The sequence below is a fragment of the Puntigrus tetrazona genome, chromosome 23 (assembly GCF_018831695.1).
Source record: "Puntigrus tetrazona isolate hp1 chromosome 23, ASM1883169v1, whole genome shotgun sequence".
NCBI lineage: Eukaryota > Metazoa > Chordata > Actinopteri > Cypriniformes > Cyprinidae > Puntigrus > Puntigrus tetrazona.
In genome coordinates, this window is record NC_056721.1 from 16,020,177 (window position 1) to 16,039,764 (window position 19,588).

The 19,588-nt window shown below is 37.2% G+C and overlaps 2 protein-coding genes across 4 annotated transcripts; one reads left to right on the forward strand and one right to left on the reverse strand.

Annotated features, from left to right (window-relative positions):
• Positions 1 to 1,140: 1,140 nt before the first annotated feature.
• Positions 1,141 to 3,194, reverse strand: dnajc22 (DnaJ (Hsp40) homolog, subfamily C, member 22). Of its 2 annotated transcripts, none has more exons than XM_043224111.1 (4): positions 3,014 to 3,194; positions 2,019 to 2,579; positions 1,561 to 1,853; positions 1,141 to 1,446 (listed from the first exon to the last, which is right to left on the reverse strand). In XM_043224111.1, the coding sequence occupies exons 2-4, from the start codon at positions 2,557 to 2,559 to the stop codon at positions 1,264 to 1,266; spliced, it is 1,017 nt and encodes a 338-aa protein (XP_043080046.1). In that variant the 5' UTR covers positions 2,560 to 2,579; positions 3,014 to 3,194; the 3' UTR covers positions 1,141 to 1,263. The 2 variants fall into 2 exon arrangements, with proteins under 2 accessions (XP_043080046.1, XP_043080045.1); XM_043224110.1 differs by having other exon boundaries at positions 2,019 to 2,585; positions 3,014 to 3,193.
• An 852-nt stretch (positions 3,195 to 4,046) lies between these two features.
• On the forward strand, positions 4,047 to 18,338 carry lmbr1l (limb development membrane protein 1-like). 2 transcript variants are annotated; one of them, XM_043225199.1, is made up of 16 exons: positions 4,047 to 4,409; positions 9,329 to 9,413; positions 10,816 to 10,849; positions 11,310 to 11,449; positions 12,749 to 12,852; positions 12,956 to 13,079; positions 13,241 to 13,309; positions 13,483 to 13,547; positions 13,793 to 13,865; positions 14,049 to 14,132; positions 14,217 to 14,293; positions 14,381 to 14,458; positions 14,632 to 14,796; positions 14,914 to 14,980; positions 15,525 to 15,686; positions 16,369 to 18,338. In XM_043225199.1, exons 1-16 carry the CDS (start codon positions 4,299 to 4,301, stop codon positions 16,452 to 16,454), a joined length of 1,524 nt encoding a protein of 507 aa, XP_043081134.1. In that variant the 5' UTR covers positions 4,047 to 4,298; the 3' UTR covers positions 16,455 to 18,338. The 2 variants fall into 2 exon arrangements, with proteins under 2 accessions (XP_043081134.1, XP_043081135.1); XM_043225200.1 differs by lacking the exons at positions 4,047 to 4,409; positions 9,329 to 9,413; positions 10,816 to 10,849; positions 11,310 to 11,449; positions 13,483 to 13,547 and having other exon boundaries at positions 12,835 to 12,852.
• Positions 18,339 to 19,588: the final 1,250 nt, after the last annotated feature.

The window sequence follows — 19,588 nt, forward strand, 5'->3', positions numbered from 1 at the left end:
ATTAGGGTCGATGTTTTGAAATTGAGATTTATACATAATCTGAAAGCTTAATAAATACACTTTCCACCGAAGTATGGTTTGTTTGACAATATTTGATATGACAATATTTGGCCGAGGTAAACTATTTGAAAATGTAGAATCTGAGAGTGCAAAAACAAACAAAAACAGAAGAAAAAAAGCAAAAAAAAAAAAAAAAAACCTTTACATTTGCCCAGGTGAAGTTCTTAGCAATGCATATTTTATCCAAAAAAGGACATTTACAAAAGATCTTCATGGAACATGGTCTTTACTTAATACCTTAATGATTTTTGGCATTAAACAAAAATCAGTCATGTATTATTGTCTACTGCTACACTTGTGACTTATGGCTGGTTTGTGGTCAAGGGTCACAATTATATTAATGTGCATTTTGTTGTTAATATTTTGATGACACGTTTCAGACATGTTTATGAAGATTCATCGTGAATTAACTTTTTTAATTTAACCACTTGAATTATGGTGAATGTAAAATTAGAAGAGTGTTCTAATTTCTAAAACCATTAATAATTATATTCATGCGCATATTCGCGTTGTTATTATTGAGATGACAGTGTCAGAACAAGTGACATTCAAATAACAAAGTTTCCCAAGATCGGCTACTTTTTCATTTAAGCAACCCTCAAGCAATTCTCTGTGTCAAAACAGGTAATATTTGTCTCTTTGTGGGAATATATTTGAACATATAATTAGAAAAAAAGCAAACAGTAATGATGGGTCTGTTCTAAATTGTAAAACCATTAATAATTATGTCATTGTGCATATCAAAAAAAAAAGTTAATTTAAAAAGCAAGCATGTTACTAAAATTGATAATAAATTCAAATTCCTCAGTCCTCAGTTAAAGCAACATTTAATCTTGTTATTACATTTATTTTAATGAGTGAATTGAATTTTACGTTCAATGATTTTATTTTATTAACAATAATTGGCCGATCCCTGCAGTACCACTCCAGAACCTCCTGGAGGCGCCATCTCCCCGTGGAAGACCGCTGTGTCAGACTATAAAACTACTCTTTTAATACGTAATGTTGCCACAAGGTGGCAGAGAATCTGAAATTGTCCACCTCGGGGAGAACTTCTCTGAACAAAAATAAGAAACTCTGTTGAAAGATTCACGTTTATTACTTGACATTCAATTTTATCAAGAAAAACAATCCAGTTGTTCTCAAGTATGTGACATTTTACTCTGTGTGTTTTAAATGATATGTGACCTCCTCCTCAGACGTTCATTGTCTGCTCTTCGTCTTATGTCTATTGAGAAGTATTTCATATGCCTCTTGGATCTGAATGAACATCTTTTGTGCCTCTTCTTGCCGCTTGGGGTTGTGATCTGGATGCCACAATTTAGCCAGTTCCCTATAGCTGCGAGTGACCTCCTCCAGTGAAGCTTCTTCGGACAATGATAGTATCTGTTTTTAAGAAAATAGCATGATGACAAATATCATTTGCGTTCTGATTATATGTAAAGACAAAGTGAAAATTCTAAATGCTATATACCTAGCTGACGACCGTACTGAGCTCACCTTCAGTGCCTCTTTTTCTTTTTTACTGTACTCATTAAGAATTATTTCTAGCACCTTCCTCCAGCTTTCTTCGTAGAAACCCTCCCCTGTCAGGACACATAGCAGACGGTATGGCAAAAGCAGAAAATACTCCAAGAGTCCTTTGAGCCATGGAATAAACCAGAAGAAATCGAGCAGGGCCGCTATGCAGTCCGATATGTAGTATAATGTGGCAGTAGTGTTGTGGAAAACACAGTATCCCAGCGGAGCAGAGAAAGCCAGCACACCTAAACTCAGACGATACAGACGAGGCCCTTGGGAAGATTAACACAAACTAGGTTAATTAAACAGTCTTGCGTATGATGCAACTCAAAGTAAGAAATATGTTCTGAGAAATCCCAACATGTCAGACAGTTCTTAGTAAATTTCTGTTGACTAGAATGACATGCATTAAATATTAAATGTATAGTGCATCTCACCAAGCGGCTCTGGCCTTAAAGGTTTGAGCGTGCTGTGCTGTGCAGCTGTAACGCTACCAGCGATGCTGATGGGCAGAGGAGAAAGATTGCTGCCGTAGAAGATGGACGACGTGATGATGCATGTAATGAAGGTCTTTTGAAGGTCAGAGGTCTGCTGGCCCACAGAGGACACCAGATGTATACCCGTAGCTACGCTCAGCGGCAGCACTAGGAAGTAGAAGAAGCTAAGAGAACTGAGGCTTATTAAAGCCACAGAGCCGAAGTAAATACCAACGCAAATCTGACCGGCAAACCGGATCAGGCCTACTGGTGGTGGCGGGGTGGCTTGTGAACGTCTAACGGGGGCTCTGTCCGCCGCATGGTTGGCATCTCTCACGTACGACGGTATACGGAAGAAATCCCTCGTCCAGCCAATGCCAAAACCGCCGAAGGTTAGAATCCAAAGAAGAGCATGGCTGTCTCTGCCCAGGTAAATGTGATGAAGGCCAAGTGGGCCACCCATTGCCCACAAGGCGTATGCGATCACGATCCTTTTAGCCATGAGGTCATTCTAGCTGCACGCTGGAGCTTGGAAAAAAAAAAAAGCCGATCAGTTTCAAGTTTAGCCAGTAAAGTGATTATGAAACTGCTGAATAGTAAAGTTTATGGAGAAGTGTCTCGTGTGAATCTCATAAATTAAACAAAACCTGTCATGTAACACTTAACATGTAATATAGCTTGTAAGTCATATGGTGCTTTTTTCTATTTTGAGCTTGATAGCATTGGTCTGCGTTTACCGTATGAACAAGAAAAGCACATTTTGTTAAGTATTTCCTCTTTTGGTGTTCTACGGATGAAATAAAGACATGCAGGTTTGGATTTGACACTAGGGTAAGTAAATTAGGACAGAATTGCCATTTTTGGGTTTCATGCTTTTGATAATCTCTCTATTCACTCTTATCACCTGTATCTCTGGCTTTCAAGTTATAAAATCACACAGCTCACTGTTCTCTTACCTGCGGGAACTGAGAGATCACGCTTCATTCGTATACCGAATTGTTTTAGAAGACTCCTATATCATTGCCAGCATTAAAAATATTAGACTGCATGCAGTAGATCACAGCATTATCGCTTTGACGTTAACTTTAAAATTTAAATCATTCACTTTCAGAAAGTAATAACCTATGGACTTCCGTGTTTGCGTCAGTATGGACTTTGATTTGATGATGACTCAGTTGTTAAGAGCAAACTTTGATTTATATTATCTGTGAACACTTTTCAGACATTGAACATTAGACATTTACTAAAATGCACTGGACTTTTTAAAATTGTTTTTAAACATGCTGTATCCTCAGACAGCAACCTTAAACACACTTAATGTTTTTTTTTATCATTGCTTTTTATTTAGCAAGGATGCATTAAATTGATCTAAACACACACACACACACACACACACACACACACACACACAAATCTATTAAAAAATGCTATTAAATAATAATGCATTAAATAATCCTAAAATAAAATGCACTGTTTTCACAAAAATATTACAAAAATTTGCAATAAAAATGAGAATTTCATTTTAGAACTTTTTTTTATATATGAAGCATTTGTTATATAATTATATATTGCACAAGGTTTCTGAAATAATAATTCTCATTCTAACAATTAGTTTTAAAGACATGCACATAGTTGATTGTGAAAAGAGCAAAGAGTAGGCTATTGATAACTCAGCTCTAAGAACAGTTGAAAATTATGTTTCAGGTTTTATTTGTTGAAGTCTAAAGTGCACAAATATTTAAAATAAAAAACCCCCATCAAAGTAGTTAAGAATGTCTCTTGAATTTGCTCCTCGATTTGAAACTAGGTTTTGTCCCATTACTATAATATAAAGTTTATTATGTATACAATAAAGTATTATTATGTGATATGAGAAAATATTTCAAACACTTTATATTATCGTCTATTTGGGCCTGCAAGCTTCATTACTCCTAACCCCTCCCCTTCTCCTCCCACAAGTCCTGCCCCTCTCCAGTAGATGGAGTTTGAGAGCGTCCGAACGCTTCATTTGTAGAGCATCTGTGAGCACGCTGGCTCGAAGACTTTCACGGTGTTTTAAAAATTCCCTGTTTGCGGGGGATTAATCATTTCAGAAGCAATTATCCACCTCGGTGAAGTAAGACAGGACTAGTTCGGTGGCTTCGGCCAAAGCAGCCGCGATGCGTTTGGAGGTGGACAGCGTTTGTTCGCTTTAACTTGAGACAAGTTTCCACGTAGGCTATTATCTTCTCGGAGACTCAAATGGTTCACAACTTACACCAGAAACGCGTCAAGACATGGTTTCAAAGCATGGAAACAGAAGACGTGACGGTTAGAGAGCAACTATTCCACGACCGAGTCCGAGAAACCATTGTGAGTTTTTCTCTCTTTACATTTCTCGTTTACACAGTGTTATGAAGTACCGCTTGTCCGAACGCGCCCTTGTGTTTGTCCTATTGGAATTCAATAACAATCGATTGATTAGATGATTAATGGAGGGTACTTTATGTTCTCGTAAAATTTAGATTTCACTGTGACTGTTTGCGCTGTGCTTGCTTTATTATTTGCAAAACATTTTGTTATGGAGTATTCTCTGCACAAAAGAGACCCCGAGGCATCCATTTACTTTATATTGTAACTACATGGTGATGCACAGCTGCTCATTGCAAAATTTGAGACCGTTCAGCTTTTTGTGATCCAGAGCCCATAACGGATGAGCTTTTGGCATCCTCGCGTCTTTCATTACAACTATAACTGGACTTCAGACCTCAAGAACCTTACAGCGAGACAATTGGAGCTGACCTTTACTCCTTCACAATGTATCTCACTCAGCAGTTTGCAGCAATACATTTGGTGCTTTATTTTTAAACCATTAATCTGGTAGATTATGCAATTCGCTAGCTACAAAAAAGGACCTTGTAAAACTATAGATTAAATGACGATTCTAATACACCACTTCAGAAAATGAGTCCTAATCTGTGTGAAGCAGTCATAGACATTGCTGACTTCATTATTTGTTTTTCTACACAAGCAGCGTTTTCATATATATATATTTAAAGTGCATATTCTCTCTATTTATACACTCTACTGTTCTGTTTTTGTCTGTGTGATGCAAAGCTGTAATCCTCCTAGAAAATGAGAAATGCCTCTTTTAGTGAAATGCACAGATGGGTTCACAGATAATGTAAATCAGACCCATTGTCCTGCCCCAGGCTGTGGACATCACCACAGAGCTCATGCTGTCATGGTTATTGATCCCTTTTGCTGATGCTTATCTCATCTGGGATTTATCATTTAAATCAGTGGTGTTCAACTGGTGGGCCGTGACCTAAAAATGCATCACCGGACTGTGATCACGGACTACAGGGAAAAATCGGCTTGAAGTTAAAATTGCGAATAATAATAAGGCAAATAATCATGTAATTATTTTTAGTTAGCGTAACAAATTGTCAAATCAGCTTTTAGGGAGGGTGGAGAAAATGCTTTACATATCTTTTTTTTGTTGACGTAGAAATATGCGCACGTTGTATAGAATGTGCGCACAGTCAGACTGGCTCTGTCAATCAGTAATATGACTAATATGAATCACAAAATATTAGGCTTGGTGATTCTTTACTGCTGATTAATCACTTATGCTGCTATTTATATATTAATGAAGCTGTTACTGTTCATTCGTGTATTTCTATGCTTTATAGTGCTTAATAAATTGGCTATTTTTACTATATTACTATTGCATATTGTGAATCTCGCCTTATGATGCTCAAATTGAAGACTAATTTTGCTGTAAAACCAATTAAGAACCACTGATTTAAATCAATCTGTGTGTTTTGATTCAGACTTTAGATTGTAATATACATGCTACAAAACAATTGGGGTTTATTTATTTTTTACGTATTTTTGAACATTTCTATCTCTTATTAATATTTTTTTAAATGCTCAGCAGTTTATTTGATTGAAAATGAAGCAAAATGTAGTCATATGTTTACAATTTTAAACAAATGTGTATTTTTATTTTAAAATAACGAATTATGTGAAGTGTAATTTATTCCAGTCATGGTAATTATTATGTTTATTTTTCCTCTTGATATTTAAAAATATTTGCACTAGCATCAAACAGTGGATAAAATTGTGATTAGTTGTTGCCACCTAAATTAAATGCATTTTGTGTGAATAAACAGTTCAACCGAGAATGTACACAGATGTGTCAGATAAAACCCCTTTCTGTAAATGGATCCTTGGGTGGAACTCAGAACTATTGAATTTCCACCTGTAAAGCTAACACAACATCAGTTTTGTTCTTGGATGATCTTCAGTCTGAGAGGGAGTAGCAGGTTTGGCACAGTCCCCACTCTTTAGATGTGCAAGGAATGCCGTGCATGTAATACAGTTTATTAAGGTGCATATCTGAACATGTTACTTGGCCTTCAACAATAGAGGGTTTGTACTCACACCCACAGATGTTTAATAGTGTTTACTAAGAAGGGATCTCTTTTATGACTATTATTTGTTCCTCCAGAAAATCAACTTTTTTGAGGTTTTTTTTTTTTGCATTTGATATTCCCCAGAGATCTAATCTATTCCTTTAGTACTGGCTGTAGGACTTCTAATCAAATCATTTCATTCGTTTTTTTAGTTATATGTCTGTCCTTTTGCTAGTCTGTCCCCGGACACCTCAAGCATTGTTTACTCATTGTGTCAGTTCACGGTCACTCTATAGCTGACTGTTTTGTTAAATAGGCTGTTTCACTTGAGTAAATAACATGGGCTTAGTTCCAAGTCTCATTGTGCAGAGAGAATTACCCAGAGCTGATAAATAAGCCTTAAGATTCAGAATGCTTGAGCTCAGCTGTTTAACCAGTCCTGCCAAATTGGTCAGCAAATACATTATAGATGACCTGGTTACCGGTTCATACTAAAAATTACACTCACGTTAGACAGTTAGTCATAACAACATTGACTCATTGATGAAGAGGTTTGGAAACCTGCCCACCAATGCCCAGTTATGTTACATTTTAAGATTTTGTTACTTATCTGTTTATTGACCTACAGAAACTGGTAAATATTGTCCCTGTCCGCCCTTTTGGTTGTAGAAGGGATTAAAAGGGATACTGCGCAAACAATGAAATTTCTGTCGTCAAAGAGTGCTGTTCCACACCTTTATGACGTTTCTTTCTAATGTGGAATTTCAGTTTTACAAAAGGACAGACTATCAGTGAGAGACTGTTGAGTGCAGTGTTGTTTTGGATCCCATTGACTCTTGTTGTGTAGAAAAAAAAAAAAAACCCTGAGGTTTTTTCTATTTTTCTACATTTCTTTGACTGGCAGTACAATAAGACCAGACATGTATTCTCATGTAATATCCAACTGTTTTGTGTTACAAGCAGTCTTTTGTTTTCGGTTTTCACATGCTTTATATTAGCTTGGCTGTTTTTTTGTTTGGGTATTTTCTGTTATAGTCAAAAGAAAACTAACTATTCAAACGCTGAGCTTACAAATCTGTGTGTGAACGTCTTTCAGCGCTTCGGTGATGCTGTCCCACAGATCTATTGTTTTCACTGCTGTTGCACTTTGAAGGCAAAATCCCAGTTTCCTGTCCCATCCCCTCCCTCATCTCTCTTCCTCTTGCTGTCTTTCTTCCTCTCTTTTATTGGACATATGGTGCTTCGGAATTGTATTTTGTTTCTTTGGTTCACTTATTATATCTCATATCTCATACAACACACACACAGCAGTTCAATACATAATCATGTCTTCTTTCATTTCTCAGACCTTATGAGGGTCTTGTATCTGAAATCAGGATAAAAGTTAATTTTAGAATTAGACGGTTACTGTCATGCGGACAGATCCCACTGCAGCTTTCTCAGGATGAGGGGAGTCATGCATTGCCCTTCCTCGATGTTAAAATAGCACCAAAAGAGAGATTGAACAACAGAAGTCTGATGCCAGCATGTTACAGGAATTGTGTTCATCTGATTTTCGAGATTGTGGCTTTGTTTTTTAATTAAGTAAAATAAGGCATTGACATGAATTCAAGGTAACTGAACCAAAGTCTCTCATATATCTTTAGCCATCCTGCTCATGCTTCATTAATTCATTAAATGTTACTTATATTTTTACAGTTTTACTTGCATAAACGACTGAATTAATTTTCTTCTGTTCAAATGCACTACAATTTCTTATGGCTGATATTATTTAGGAATGTAATTATTTGTAATATGTAATAATAATAATATTATACATTACATAATATACATCAATACTTTATACAAGTAGTAATAAATATTATACATAAATTGATACATTATTAATATTACTCAATTATTATGCAAGTAATTATAGAATTGTAATTATACAAATATTATTAATATAGCAGTAAATGTCTAATTTCCCTGTAAATCTTTACTGCGTCTAATCTATTATCTAATCCCAGTTGTGACTGGTTTAACTCTTCATTTGCATTTGAGCTGTAATCTTCATCCTCCATCTGGTGCCGTTACCTTCATTCTCAAGTCTGCATTGTGGGTGTTCATTCATTTGGAATTCATATTTCTAAGAAAAGGGACAGCTGGCACCAAAATGACACTGTACGTTCTGATTCACACTTGCTGATTCACTTTCTACTGGCACACAAATGACTGGACATTAAATCCATTTTATCTTTTATCAGGAATATGAAATGTATTTCTGTAATATCTTTGACCGGCCCGGTCCCGTCCCACCCCTTCGCCAGTCTGTGTGTTATCATTTAAAAGCCAAATGTCCTTGATTGGGAGCTCTTATGTCACAGAGCTGTAAAGGCAATCTGGACTGCACACAGCAGAGTGTATCAGTGATAATAGAGCCGTGTTGGAGTGTGTTTCATGACCTCTGCTCCGTAACAGGTCTCTGTCTAACGTGTACTTGATAACTTAAATTGGCATCACATCTAAGCAGCGTGTTTGCACAGCACGTCTTGTCACTGCCTGTTGACGATTGTGCTGCTCATTTTAACTGCGTGACTCATACTGCAGATGTCTATGAAAATGTATGTCATCTCTGATATTCTGCAAAGTGCCATTTAAACCCAATCTTCCAAGAAACGTTGAGGTTATTTCTTCATGGAACATGACATGAAAAGTTTTATGAGAGAATGAAATCCTACAATATTTATATACATAAATTTATATTGTTATTGCATATTAAAATCAGCTTAATCTGTGTTTGTTGACAAGCTGCAGTGTATTACTTTATTGTCTGTAAAAATAATCTAAATGTCATTTTGCTCTAATATTCTTCTTTTTTTTCTGTTTTAGATTTGCGTGCTACTTTTCATTTGCCTGTACATATTGTCTCACTTCATTCTCACGCACTTCAAGAAGAATGCTGAGTTTGTCACCGGTAAGTTTTTACGTGACCCCCGGACCCTCTGCGCTTGTTTGGCTTCATCACACCTGTGATTTGCTACAGCTGCTCTCCATTTGTTGGTCAGCACAACCTGACACGGTCATGCTCCTGCACTTTCCAAAAAACGCTTTGTTTGTTACCCAGTCAGGCTCAGATAGTGAAGTATTCGGTGTTATTGGTTAAATATATGAAATGATCTCCAGAATAGAAGAGTCAAAGCTTCTGATTGCTGTCAACAGCGGTTATGTAACATTGAGGGAGGGCAGCAGTGGGGATGAGGAATGTTCCCGTGAGATAAACATAGGCCCCCTGCCCGAGCACTGCCTGAGGTTTCATAAGAGAACACTACCTCATGTTTTGGTGTACACCCCATAATTGAACTCTCTTCTCTGCTATACCTACATTCAGTGGAAAATCCGAGGGTTGTTTTTTCTAGTGTCTGACTTCTGCAAAACACATCAGGCTTGTTTAGACTGTTGAAGGATTGTTAGGATCTGTCTACACAGGACGCATTCTTGTCCTAAACAGCTACGTAAAGCAGGACAGAATGCAGGAGTCTCATCTTTTCTCTTTTTTTTGCTTTTTATGATCGTATAGGTCAGCAGAAAGCTGACAGGAAAGCTCTGGGACATCAGTTTAGACTTAACCTGGGTCCTGTAAGCACAGCTGCTCCAGTGTCATCACAACATTCAAATACGTCCAGCTAGCACGTGCTTGCAATATCACCAATTTAAAACATGCGAAAACATCCTGTTAGACGCACTTAAAGAACATTGTGTACTGAACTGCAAGCTAAGCCATCGCCATTATTATACATATTCAAATCCGAGTACACAAACAGAATTTAAATCCAAAAGTCCATTTATATTCTGAATGCGCACCGATCGTGGGAGGCTGAAGGTGTTTCTTCAGTTGCATATCGGTGGGTTTGAGAAATATGTGCAGAAAACCTGTTTTGAATTAGGTTTGGAGCCCTCCCAGGAAATGTCACACATATCTACCCTGCAGCTGTGTCACACTGGGCATGTTTTGCTCTTCTCACTTGTGAATGTTTGAGGTTTATTTTTTATTCTCCATGCCTCATGTTCTTAATCCATTTGTTAATAAGGCAAATTCCTCTTGAAACGGATATTGTTTTCCTGCACAAGCAATAATATAAAATCTAACAACAAAGACTTCCCAATGTTTTTTTTTTTTTTTTTTTTTTTTTGCGAATAAGGGTTTAAGAGTTTTGTTTACTTCACGGAATAGCTTCATGATAAATCTGGGTCATTGTGGGCGCTTGTTGTTTTGTTCAATTTAGTTTCAAGGCTGAACGGTGAGTCTAGACATTAGTATGTCTGCAGTAGGTTAAATTTATGGTGACAAACTTTCCTTTTTCTTTTTGTGCCCGCAGATGACATTGAGGATGCCACTGTTAACAAAATTGCGTAAGTTCTTTTTTTTCCTGCTTGATTTCTTAATTTATGTCGTATAAACAACCGATTTTGTCTATAATAGCCAAATATCTATTTAGGCAAACACGCTGAAATTCAGTCTGGCTTCATTCGAGTGTTTAACATCCCACTTTTTTCCCCATCCAATAAATTCCAAACGCATGAAATAAGCACCCACCCTACTTAAGTGGCTGATTCTTGTTTCGTTCAGAAATTATGTCACATTATGGCAGTAGAATTCTGCATTTTACAGCTATTTGCACAGCTTTTAAGAAAATAGGCCGTTATTTTAATTTTTATTAGTTTGCCCTGAATGGTTGTAAGGGGACAGTATGCCCTTTGGTCTCCAGCGTGGCGTTTAACAACCACCTCCCTTCACAGCTGGCACTATGTCAAAGTAAAGCCCTGAAAAACACGTCCTCGCCCCTCTTTGACTGTTTTTCTCACTCTGCAGGCTGTGGCTGTGTACATTTACACTCTCAGTGGCCGTATGTGCAGTGCTGCTCCTGCCCATCTCCATCCTGTCCAATGAAGTTCTACTCACATTCCCACACAGCTACTACATGCAGTGGCTTAATGGCTCACTCATCCGTGGTAAATACACACACACACACACACACACACACACACACACACACACACACACATGCATGAATAACTAATTAGCTGGCTTTGCACATGTGGATTATGTGACTATAAGACTGGTTTTCAAAGACAATAAATACATTTGCCATTTTAAGTTACTCACAACTTTTTAAGTAGTATTTTGTTGCCCAATCTGGACTGAAATGTTATTGTTTTTATTCCCACAAGGTCTTAGTATTGGGTTATCACGTGTTGGGCATGCGCGAGTCTGCCAAGAGTATAATATGTTCGGGCTGTAATTCTAATGCCACTGTAGTTTAAAATCCAGATTTTTTTTATTTGCACTTTGATATTAAGTTTGTGGGCATATGGTGAAATGCCTTTTCTAGTGTTTTGCAGTGCACGTGTAACACCAGATCTCATAAGCTGCAAGGGTTGTATGTGATCACAACAGAATTAGCCAGGAAATCTCAAACCAACTAAAACGATACAAAAAGATTAAAGGAATAGTTCACCCAAAATTTTTAAATTCTGTCAATTTAATACGTTTCTAGCCACGCTGTTTTGGGTCACCATTGACTTCCATAGAAAATATACTATGGAAGTCAGTGATAACGCAAAACAGACTGGTTTTAAGAGACTAGATTTAAAACTACTCAAGGGTGAATAAATGATGCCAGAATTCATATTTGTGGATGAATTATTCCTTTAATGGCACTTTAGATGAAGAGCTAGTTGAAGTTAATATGGCACGTGGTTGCCCCCTGGTGGTTAGTTAAATGTATTTGTTTTACTAAGGTCATGTGAAATAAGGCAGTAATTTGTGCCTAATTAGCACCAATAAATTACTATTATTCTAGTAATATGCATGCTAATAAGCACCTAATAGGTGTAACCGTAAAATAGTGTTACCCTTTTTTGTTTTGTTTTTTATGCTTGCAAAATTTTATCAAAAATAAAACTAATATTTTCCTGATGGCAGAGCTGAAATTCAGCAGCCTTTTCTCCATGATTCTTCAGAAATCTAATATGCCAATTCAGTGCTTAAGAACATTTTTTGTGTTATTACTGATGTTGAAAAAAGTTGTGCTGATTAAATTTTTTGTGGAAACTGATACATTTTACAAACTTGTATTTGTAAAGAGCATTTCTTTGAAATCTTTACTGTCTCTTTAGATCAATGTAATTGCTGAATCAAATCTTACTGATCCCAAATTATGAACCGTAGTGTAACCAAAATGTACATTTGTGTATTATCACACAAGTAATAATTTTACATTTCTCATTGTCTCTCTGTATCTGTTTCAGGCTTGTGGAACCTAGTCTTCTTATTCTCAAACCTTTCATTGGTGTTTCTCATGCCATTTGCCTATTTCTTTACTGAATCAGAAGGATTTGCTGGGTCCAGAAAGGTAAAAAAAAATTAATTCGTGTAAACCGTAAACGCAAATACTGAACATTTGAACTCCTGTTCTGTGTCTGATGTTGATATGTGTTTTTTTTTCCGTCTGAAAGGGCATTATGGCGCGGGTCTATGAGACTGCTGTAATGTTGCTGCTGCTTAGTCTGCTGGTTTTGGGCATCGTTTGGGTGGCATCAGCCCTCATCCATCACAACACTGCCCGTGAGAGTCTTTATGGTGAGGCTGTGGAGCATTAGAGTAGCACTTGTTCAGTAAAATAGAGGATAGGTGATAATGCCAGCTCGACTCCCAAATGTCCTTTTAATTGAATTGGTACAAGATGGATAAATAGTTTTAGTAATGTTCTGCTTTTTTCTCTTGTGTTTTTTTTTTTTAAGACCTGTGGGAATATTACCTGCCCCGTCTTTATTCTGGAATCTCACTCTTTGGAGTTCTGCTGCTTTTGTGTAAGTGTGTTTGTGTGTGTATATTATATGTTGTTGGTGGCTTCTGTTTAGTTTGTTTGTTTTAAATCTTTACTGTTACAGTTTAGTTTGCCACTGTATTGCATTTGACTTTCAATATATAGATACTTTCAATATATAGATTTGTTGAATGTTTTTTTTTTGTCTTGTAACAGTGTGCACACCCTTTGGGCTTTCACGTATGTTTAGCGTCACTGGGAGCTTATTGGTTAAACCTCGGGTAGGTGGATAATGTCTCTTAAAATTTCTTTTGATTGTGATATATATTTACACAAGGGGCGGTATGTTAAAAAAAAAAAAGAAAGTCACTTATGCTCACAAAGGCTGCATTCTTGTAGAATAAAACACTAATATCTTTCAAACTGAATCTTAATGTTGACTCTATGTTGATAATTACTCTGAATGTTAAAAAATTTAAGGAGGATTTAGAAGTATTCTTCTTTTCTTTTCTTTTTTTTTTTTTAGCTGTTGGAGAACCTAGAAGAAACGATGAACTGCACAGCATTTGAAGAGGCCTCTCTGTCCAGGAAGTTGAAAAGTGAGTGTCAGGATGTGAGAAATACATACTTGATACGAAGGAAGTGACCCCCACCTTCTAAACATTTCTCTCTCTTTCTCTCATTTTCTTTTTAATGTCCAAAAAGCTTTACTGATAAAGGTTTTACATTTTCAAAACATTTTTTTCCCTAACCTCTTATACTCTTTCTGTCAAATGTTTCAGGTAACACTTCCTGTTGGATCAGTGCAAACATGGAAGCCATCAACAATGAACTTTTGAGTGTACAATCCAGACGCATTGCTTTAGGTACAAACATGCCTCTCAAAGTGTTGAAACAACACTTAACCGTCATGAATTGCTTTTGCTTCATCCTTGTTTCTTCCATTATAGAGTTGCGGAAAAGAGCATCTCCATGGCAACGCAACCTGGGATACCCAGTGGCCATGCTGCTGCTTTTAGCTTTAACTGTAAGAGTAAACCTTGTGGAAAACGGATTACTTATACTCTCTACAATTATACCCTTGTGCTAAAACTAAATTGATGGTCTTTCTCAGGCGGTGTCTGTGCTGATGGTGTGTTTCCATGTGCTCGAGCTGCTCTTTGATGAGTCTGCTATGCCTAGAGGAATGGAGGTGAGATGCATGAAATGGGGCATTAATATTTGTGGTTAGATGAACCTATGAATGTAATTCATGGAATAAAGGAACATTATTATAATTTAATTTACTCATCCTCATAGTCCAAAGAGTATTGCATTAATAATTCATTATCATATTCTGACAGTGGTTGGTTTTCTCTGTTGCAGGACCCTCACTTGGGCCTTGCCTCATTCTCAATGTTCGGTTCTCTGGGAGCTGCAGTGCAGGTGGTCATCATCTTGTATCTCATGGTCTCCTCTGTCGTTGGATTCTACAGCTCTCCACTTTTCACCGGTTTATTGCCACGTGCACAGGACACAACCCTCACACAGGTACTGAGATCCCTCATAATCATGAAACAGCTGTGGGAACGATGCTGGATATCACACATTCAGACGCTATGGCTCTTTATAAATTCAATTTAAGTCATTGTTTGTGTCTCTCCACAGATAATAGGGAACTGTGTTTCTCTTTTAATACTCAGTTCAGCCTTGCCTGTTTTCTCCCGCACATTGGGTAAGTATTTTAAGACAGCTGACCATTATTTAATAGGTTTTTATTCTGTCATTTCTTTTGTGTTTAATAGTGGCATAGTTTGAAATGTTTTTTTTCTAAACTGATTTCAGTAAAAAATGTGTTATTTAAACATAAAACTAAAATTGGTACTTCGGTATGGGATTAAATTCTCACCAAAAGTTTTGCAGTAATGGATAAAACAAGTGTGAAATAAATATAGAACCTCAAGTAAAAATGTATTGCGCAAAATGTAAAAATGAAAGCAATGTATTCAGAATTGCAAACAATGGTAAAGGATCAAAAAAATAAGCATACATCAAACATTTTAAAACACATTTTGCCATGCTTTTGGCTGTAATTTTATCCTATAACTTTTAAGGCCATTTTTCAATCTTTATGAATCACTAGTTCAGTTTTGTCTATCCACAAGAGGGCACTAAGCATCAATATTTCAGCAATATGTTTCCATTCTGCATTACAATTAGGAAAATGTTTAACCTTATAAGCTCTTTATATTCCTCTTTTCCCATTTAATTACATGTAGGAATCACAAGGTTTGATCTGCTTGGAGACTTTGGACGGTACAACTGGCTTGGCAGTTTCAACATTGTTTTCCTGTACAACATGCTTTTTGCTGGACTCACATCCGCCTGCCTCATCAACACAGTCACATGGGCTTTACAAAGAGAGCTCATCCGTGCCTTTGGTTAGTTGCTATTTATTTATTTATTTGATCCATTAATAGCATTGCTCATGCATGTGTGTATTTAAAAATATTCCTTAAAAAACACAAAAATTGTGAATATACTTTATTTTTTCCATTACACGAATGCCTTCTATATACCCCTTTAACTTGTATTGAACCCAGAACATTCCTTTCGTAACGGTTAATTCTAATGTTTATCTCAAGAAAAACGTGTGAGGAGAAAGATCTGTGCATGTACGCATTGTATCTAGAAAGGACAAGGGGTGTGCTACTCTGCCATTTGCCAGTGTTTGTAGTTAGGTGTTCCCCGCACAGGCCATGTTTCTCTATGGGTAGGTCTCTTTCCTCAGATAGAAAAAAACACAATTCTCTCAGGAAAGTGAGAGGGGACAGAAGGGAAGAAGGGTTCCTTGGGGACCTCAGGGCGTCAAACGCCTTCTGGAAGACACACGCCCATCGCCCTCCACCCAATACAAACAAAACTGCTGAATGTGAACACACACACACGCTCGCGCACATTGACCATCTTCAGATAGCATCTCTTTTTCTTTACTCCCTTAACTGGCTTTTGTTCTTTGATTGATTAGTTTGCTTTCAACTCAAACATCGCCTGCCAAAATGACCTTTTCTTGGTTGTTAGATCATGTTGTTTCTTTTTTTTTTTTTTTTTTCTTTTCTCCAGGTCTCCACAGACTGCCCCTGACTGTGTCTCGATCAACTATACCGCTCAAACTACTCCTAGCCAATGGGCTCTCAAAGATTCATTGAAGAGCGATTAAGCTTTTTGATATATCATTGGCTACTGAAGCCTTTTACCTTCTGGAGAAGGTTCTGGATCCCAATCTATGGCTTGCTCCTGTTGGACCAGAGCTATTCTGAGTCCATTTTAAGTGAACAATAGTCACCAAGGATGTTTACAAAGGTTGCCTAAACGATGTTGAACGATGGGACCTTCTAAGTGGGATTCTGCAACTGCGGTTTAATGCGTATTTTACTTCAGTAATATTTACACGTTTTACTGCCTTTAATAAAGGGATGTCAGATCACTGGACGCCTTGAACAAATGCCATATGAAAAATGAACAATGGCTGCAGAGGACTTTGACGTGCGTCCAGACAGGAGAGCTATTTCAGAGGATGACATCACAGCCATGACCGCGTTTCCTTTTCCTGGTGGTGGAATGACAGTGTTGAGTTCTGTCCTGGTGGGCCCCAGCGTTTTCCCCTTGTATATCACTATTTTTAGTGTCATCCAGTGAATTCTGTTCTGGGGGTCCTTATTGCACTGGCATTGGAAGTCCAGTCTGATGGGATTTGTCTGCTTCTAAATGAAGTGAAAGTCCTTGAGAAAAGGGATCAAAGGGTAACCAGTGACGGCGATCTTGGAGAGGATGTTCACTGTGAGAAAACAAATGGGGTTCTAGTTTGTAAAATACACTTTTTGTATAGGTTAGGTTTTAAAACGTATGCATAACAATGGTGGCTGACAGTGATTTCAAGCTTTAGGCCAAGACGAGACAGCTGTGAATGTTCAGGGATTTTGTTCCCTTTTTTGTTATATTTAATATGTGAATCTTTAACGTGCAATATTGTACTATGAAATGTCGACACAATCTAACATGATATTCTTCGAGAAGCTTGTGCTAACGACCAAAGGAGGGTGTTTACCCAATTAAGAACACCGGGATTGGGCAATAAGGTCAAAGTTCGGTTAGATATGTTTTGGATTGAGCTATGCAGAGGGACAATGAGCACACAGGAGCATTTCTTGTTTCACGGACACTAACTTGCTGTGATTTCATAAATGTGGACTTTTTGATTCGATAATCACTTGTTTTATATGGTGCAGTATTAAGGTGTACAAATTTGCTGATAACTGTTATTTGTTCTTTTTTTTATGATTCAGTTATTTATGACTTTGCTTTTGCGTAATTTTTAAACTAATGTTCTTCAAGCAGTGGCCAGTAGAGGACAGTGTGCCACAAATCCATCATTACAACATCGCTATCCTTCAGGTTCCTTCTTAACCATATTTCAACATGATACTTGTATAAAACAGATTTTCTTTTTCTTTGAGCATCGTTTACAGTTTTGTAGCTGTCCAACAATGAATGTGAATCTAGAAAACAAAAAAAAAAGAAAATTGTCATTTACTTACCTTCACGTTGTTCCAAACCTGTATGACTTTGTTTCTTTTGTGGAACACAAAGTAGGATATTTCGTGAACATTTAGGAGAATTTTGAAGAATGTTGAAGACGTTCTTAAACCACATTGAAACCAACTGACAACAGATATCTTTCAAAATATTATCGTATAGGTTAAGTAATGACCTAATTTTCATTTTTGGATGACTATCCCTTTAAGTGTTTTTTCTATTCTCACAAAATGCAATTTTTCATCTTAAAAAAAACTGGATTCATGAATTACAGGATCATATATGGATGTCTGTTTGACTTCTTTCAGGGAACAAAGAAAATACGACGAGCATTACATATATTTTTAAAAAGAAATTACTGACGTTTTAATTGTTTGAAAAACTCCAGTTGCTTCCTTTTTAATGCAAAGTAAGCAAATGGGATGTAATCATTTCTTCTCATTCCCTTCGTAATGCTGAGAAAGGAACAATAAACTTGTTTACAACTGTTTTTCCAAGCAGTGTGTCATTCGTGAGTCATTTAAACCCATTTTGGTTCTGGATTTGCTAAAGACCTTTCCGTAGAGGTCAGCATACATTTCTTGCCGTCTGAGCACCTGACCACTGCTTTAATGGTGCCGTGGTGGTTATGTTTAGCTCTGGTGTTAGTGTGCTTGTCTGTCCATACATCTTCCCCCAGCTGTCCCTCCGCCCGGCTTTAATCAGGGTCTTTATTTTGCCCTGGGTCTGTCAGCAGGCCTGTAGAGACGCCGCTGCTGACCCATCCTGTGCTTTCCCCCTCACGGATGCCCATGGCAGATAAAAGCCCTACATCATCAGGAGAGTGCAAACCACTCGCTTTCTCGCTTCCACCCCCCACCTCTATATCGTCCATCCGTTTTCCTCGTTGAGTGTTCATTTCCGTTTCCTTTTTTCTTTTCCCTTAAAGCAGAAAAAGCAATCCCGGCCTCTGATTATGATTTGTCTGTCTTGATTTTTGTTTTCTCTCTGTTCCTTGTGCTCTTTGTTGGATGTTCTGATTGAGCTAAAATACGGGATTTGTTTTCGTTGTTGAGTTTCCTCTTTTAAAGCAGCTTAACCGAGAAGCTTTTACTGAAACGGTAAATTTTAGGCAGATGGTATGACAAGCGAAAATTAAGATTTATGATACATCCCAATATTTTCTACATGCATAAATTTTATAATCAAACCAATATCAATTTAATCTTGCAAATTGTTCAGTTACTTTAAACTGAGTATCGGAATATTGAATATATGGACCAAATTTTTATATCTATAAATACAAAGGTGTTTTTAAGAGATACGTGAAAACATTAAGGAAATGTATATACTACATTATTTCAAAGTCAAAATCAAATTTTTTGGCATTGATCATGTCAAATTAACAAACTGATACTTATATGATGGCAGTTCAGGACTTGTCCTCTCGGTTTGTTTACTTCAGAAACGTTTAGTTGAACAATATTGGGTGGACGCATATCACTCGTATTGGTCAGTAGAGGGCATTTGACTGGTCCAAATCAATCATATCAGACAAGAGGAAGAAAGGCAGTCTTTCACAGGTTACGATAGGCTATCGTTATTGTAAAAACACAAAAATGAGGAGGAAAATAGGCAGATTAGCTTTTCTGGCGGTTGTTTGAAGTGTAGCCAAAGTGCATTAGAAGATGTTATTCCTTCTGGAAAATAGAAAACTCGGGGGCCGGAAAAGACTTGCTAATCAACTGATAATGAGCCGCTCTGCCCG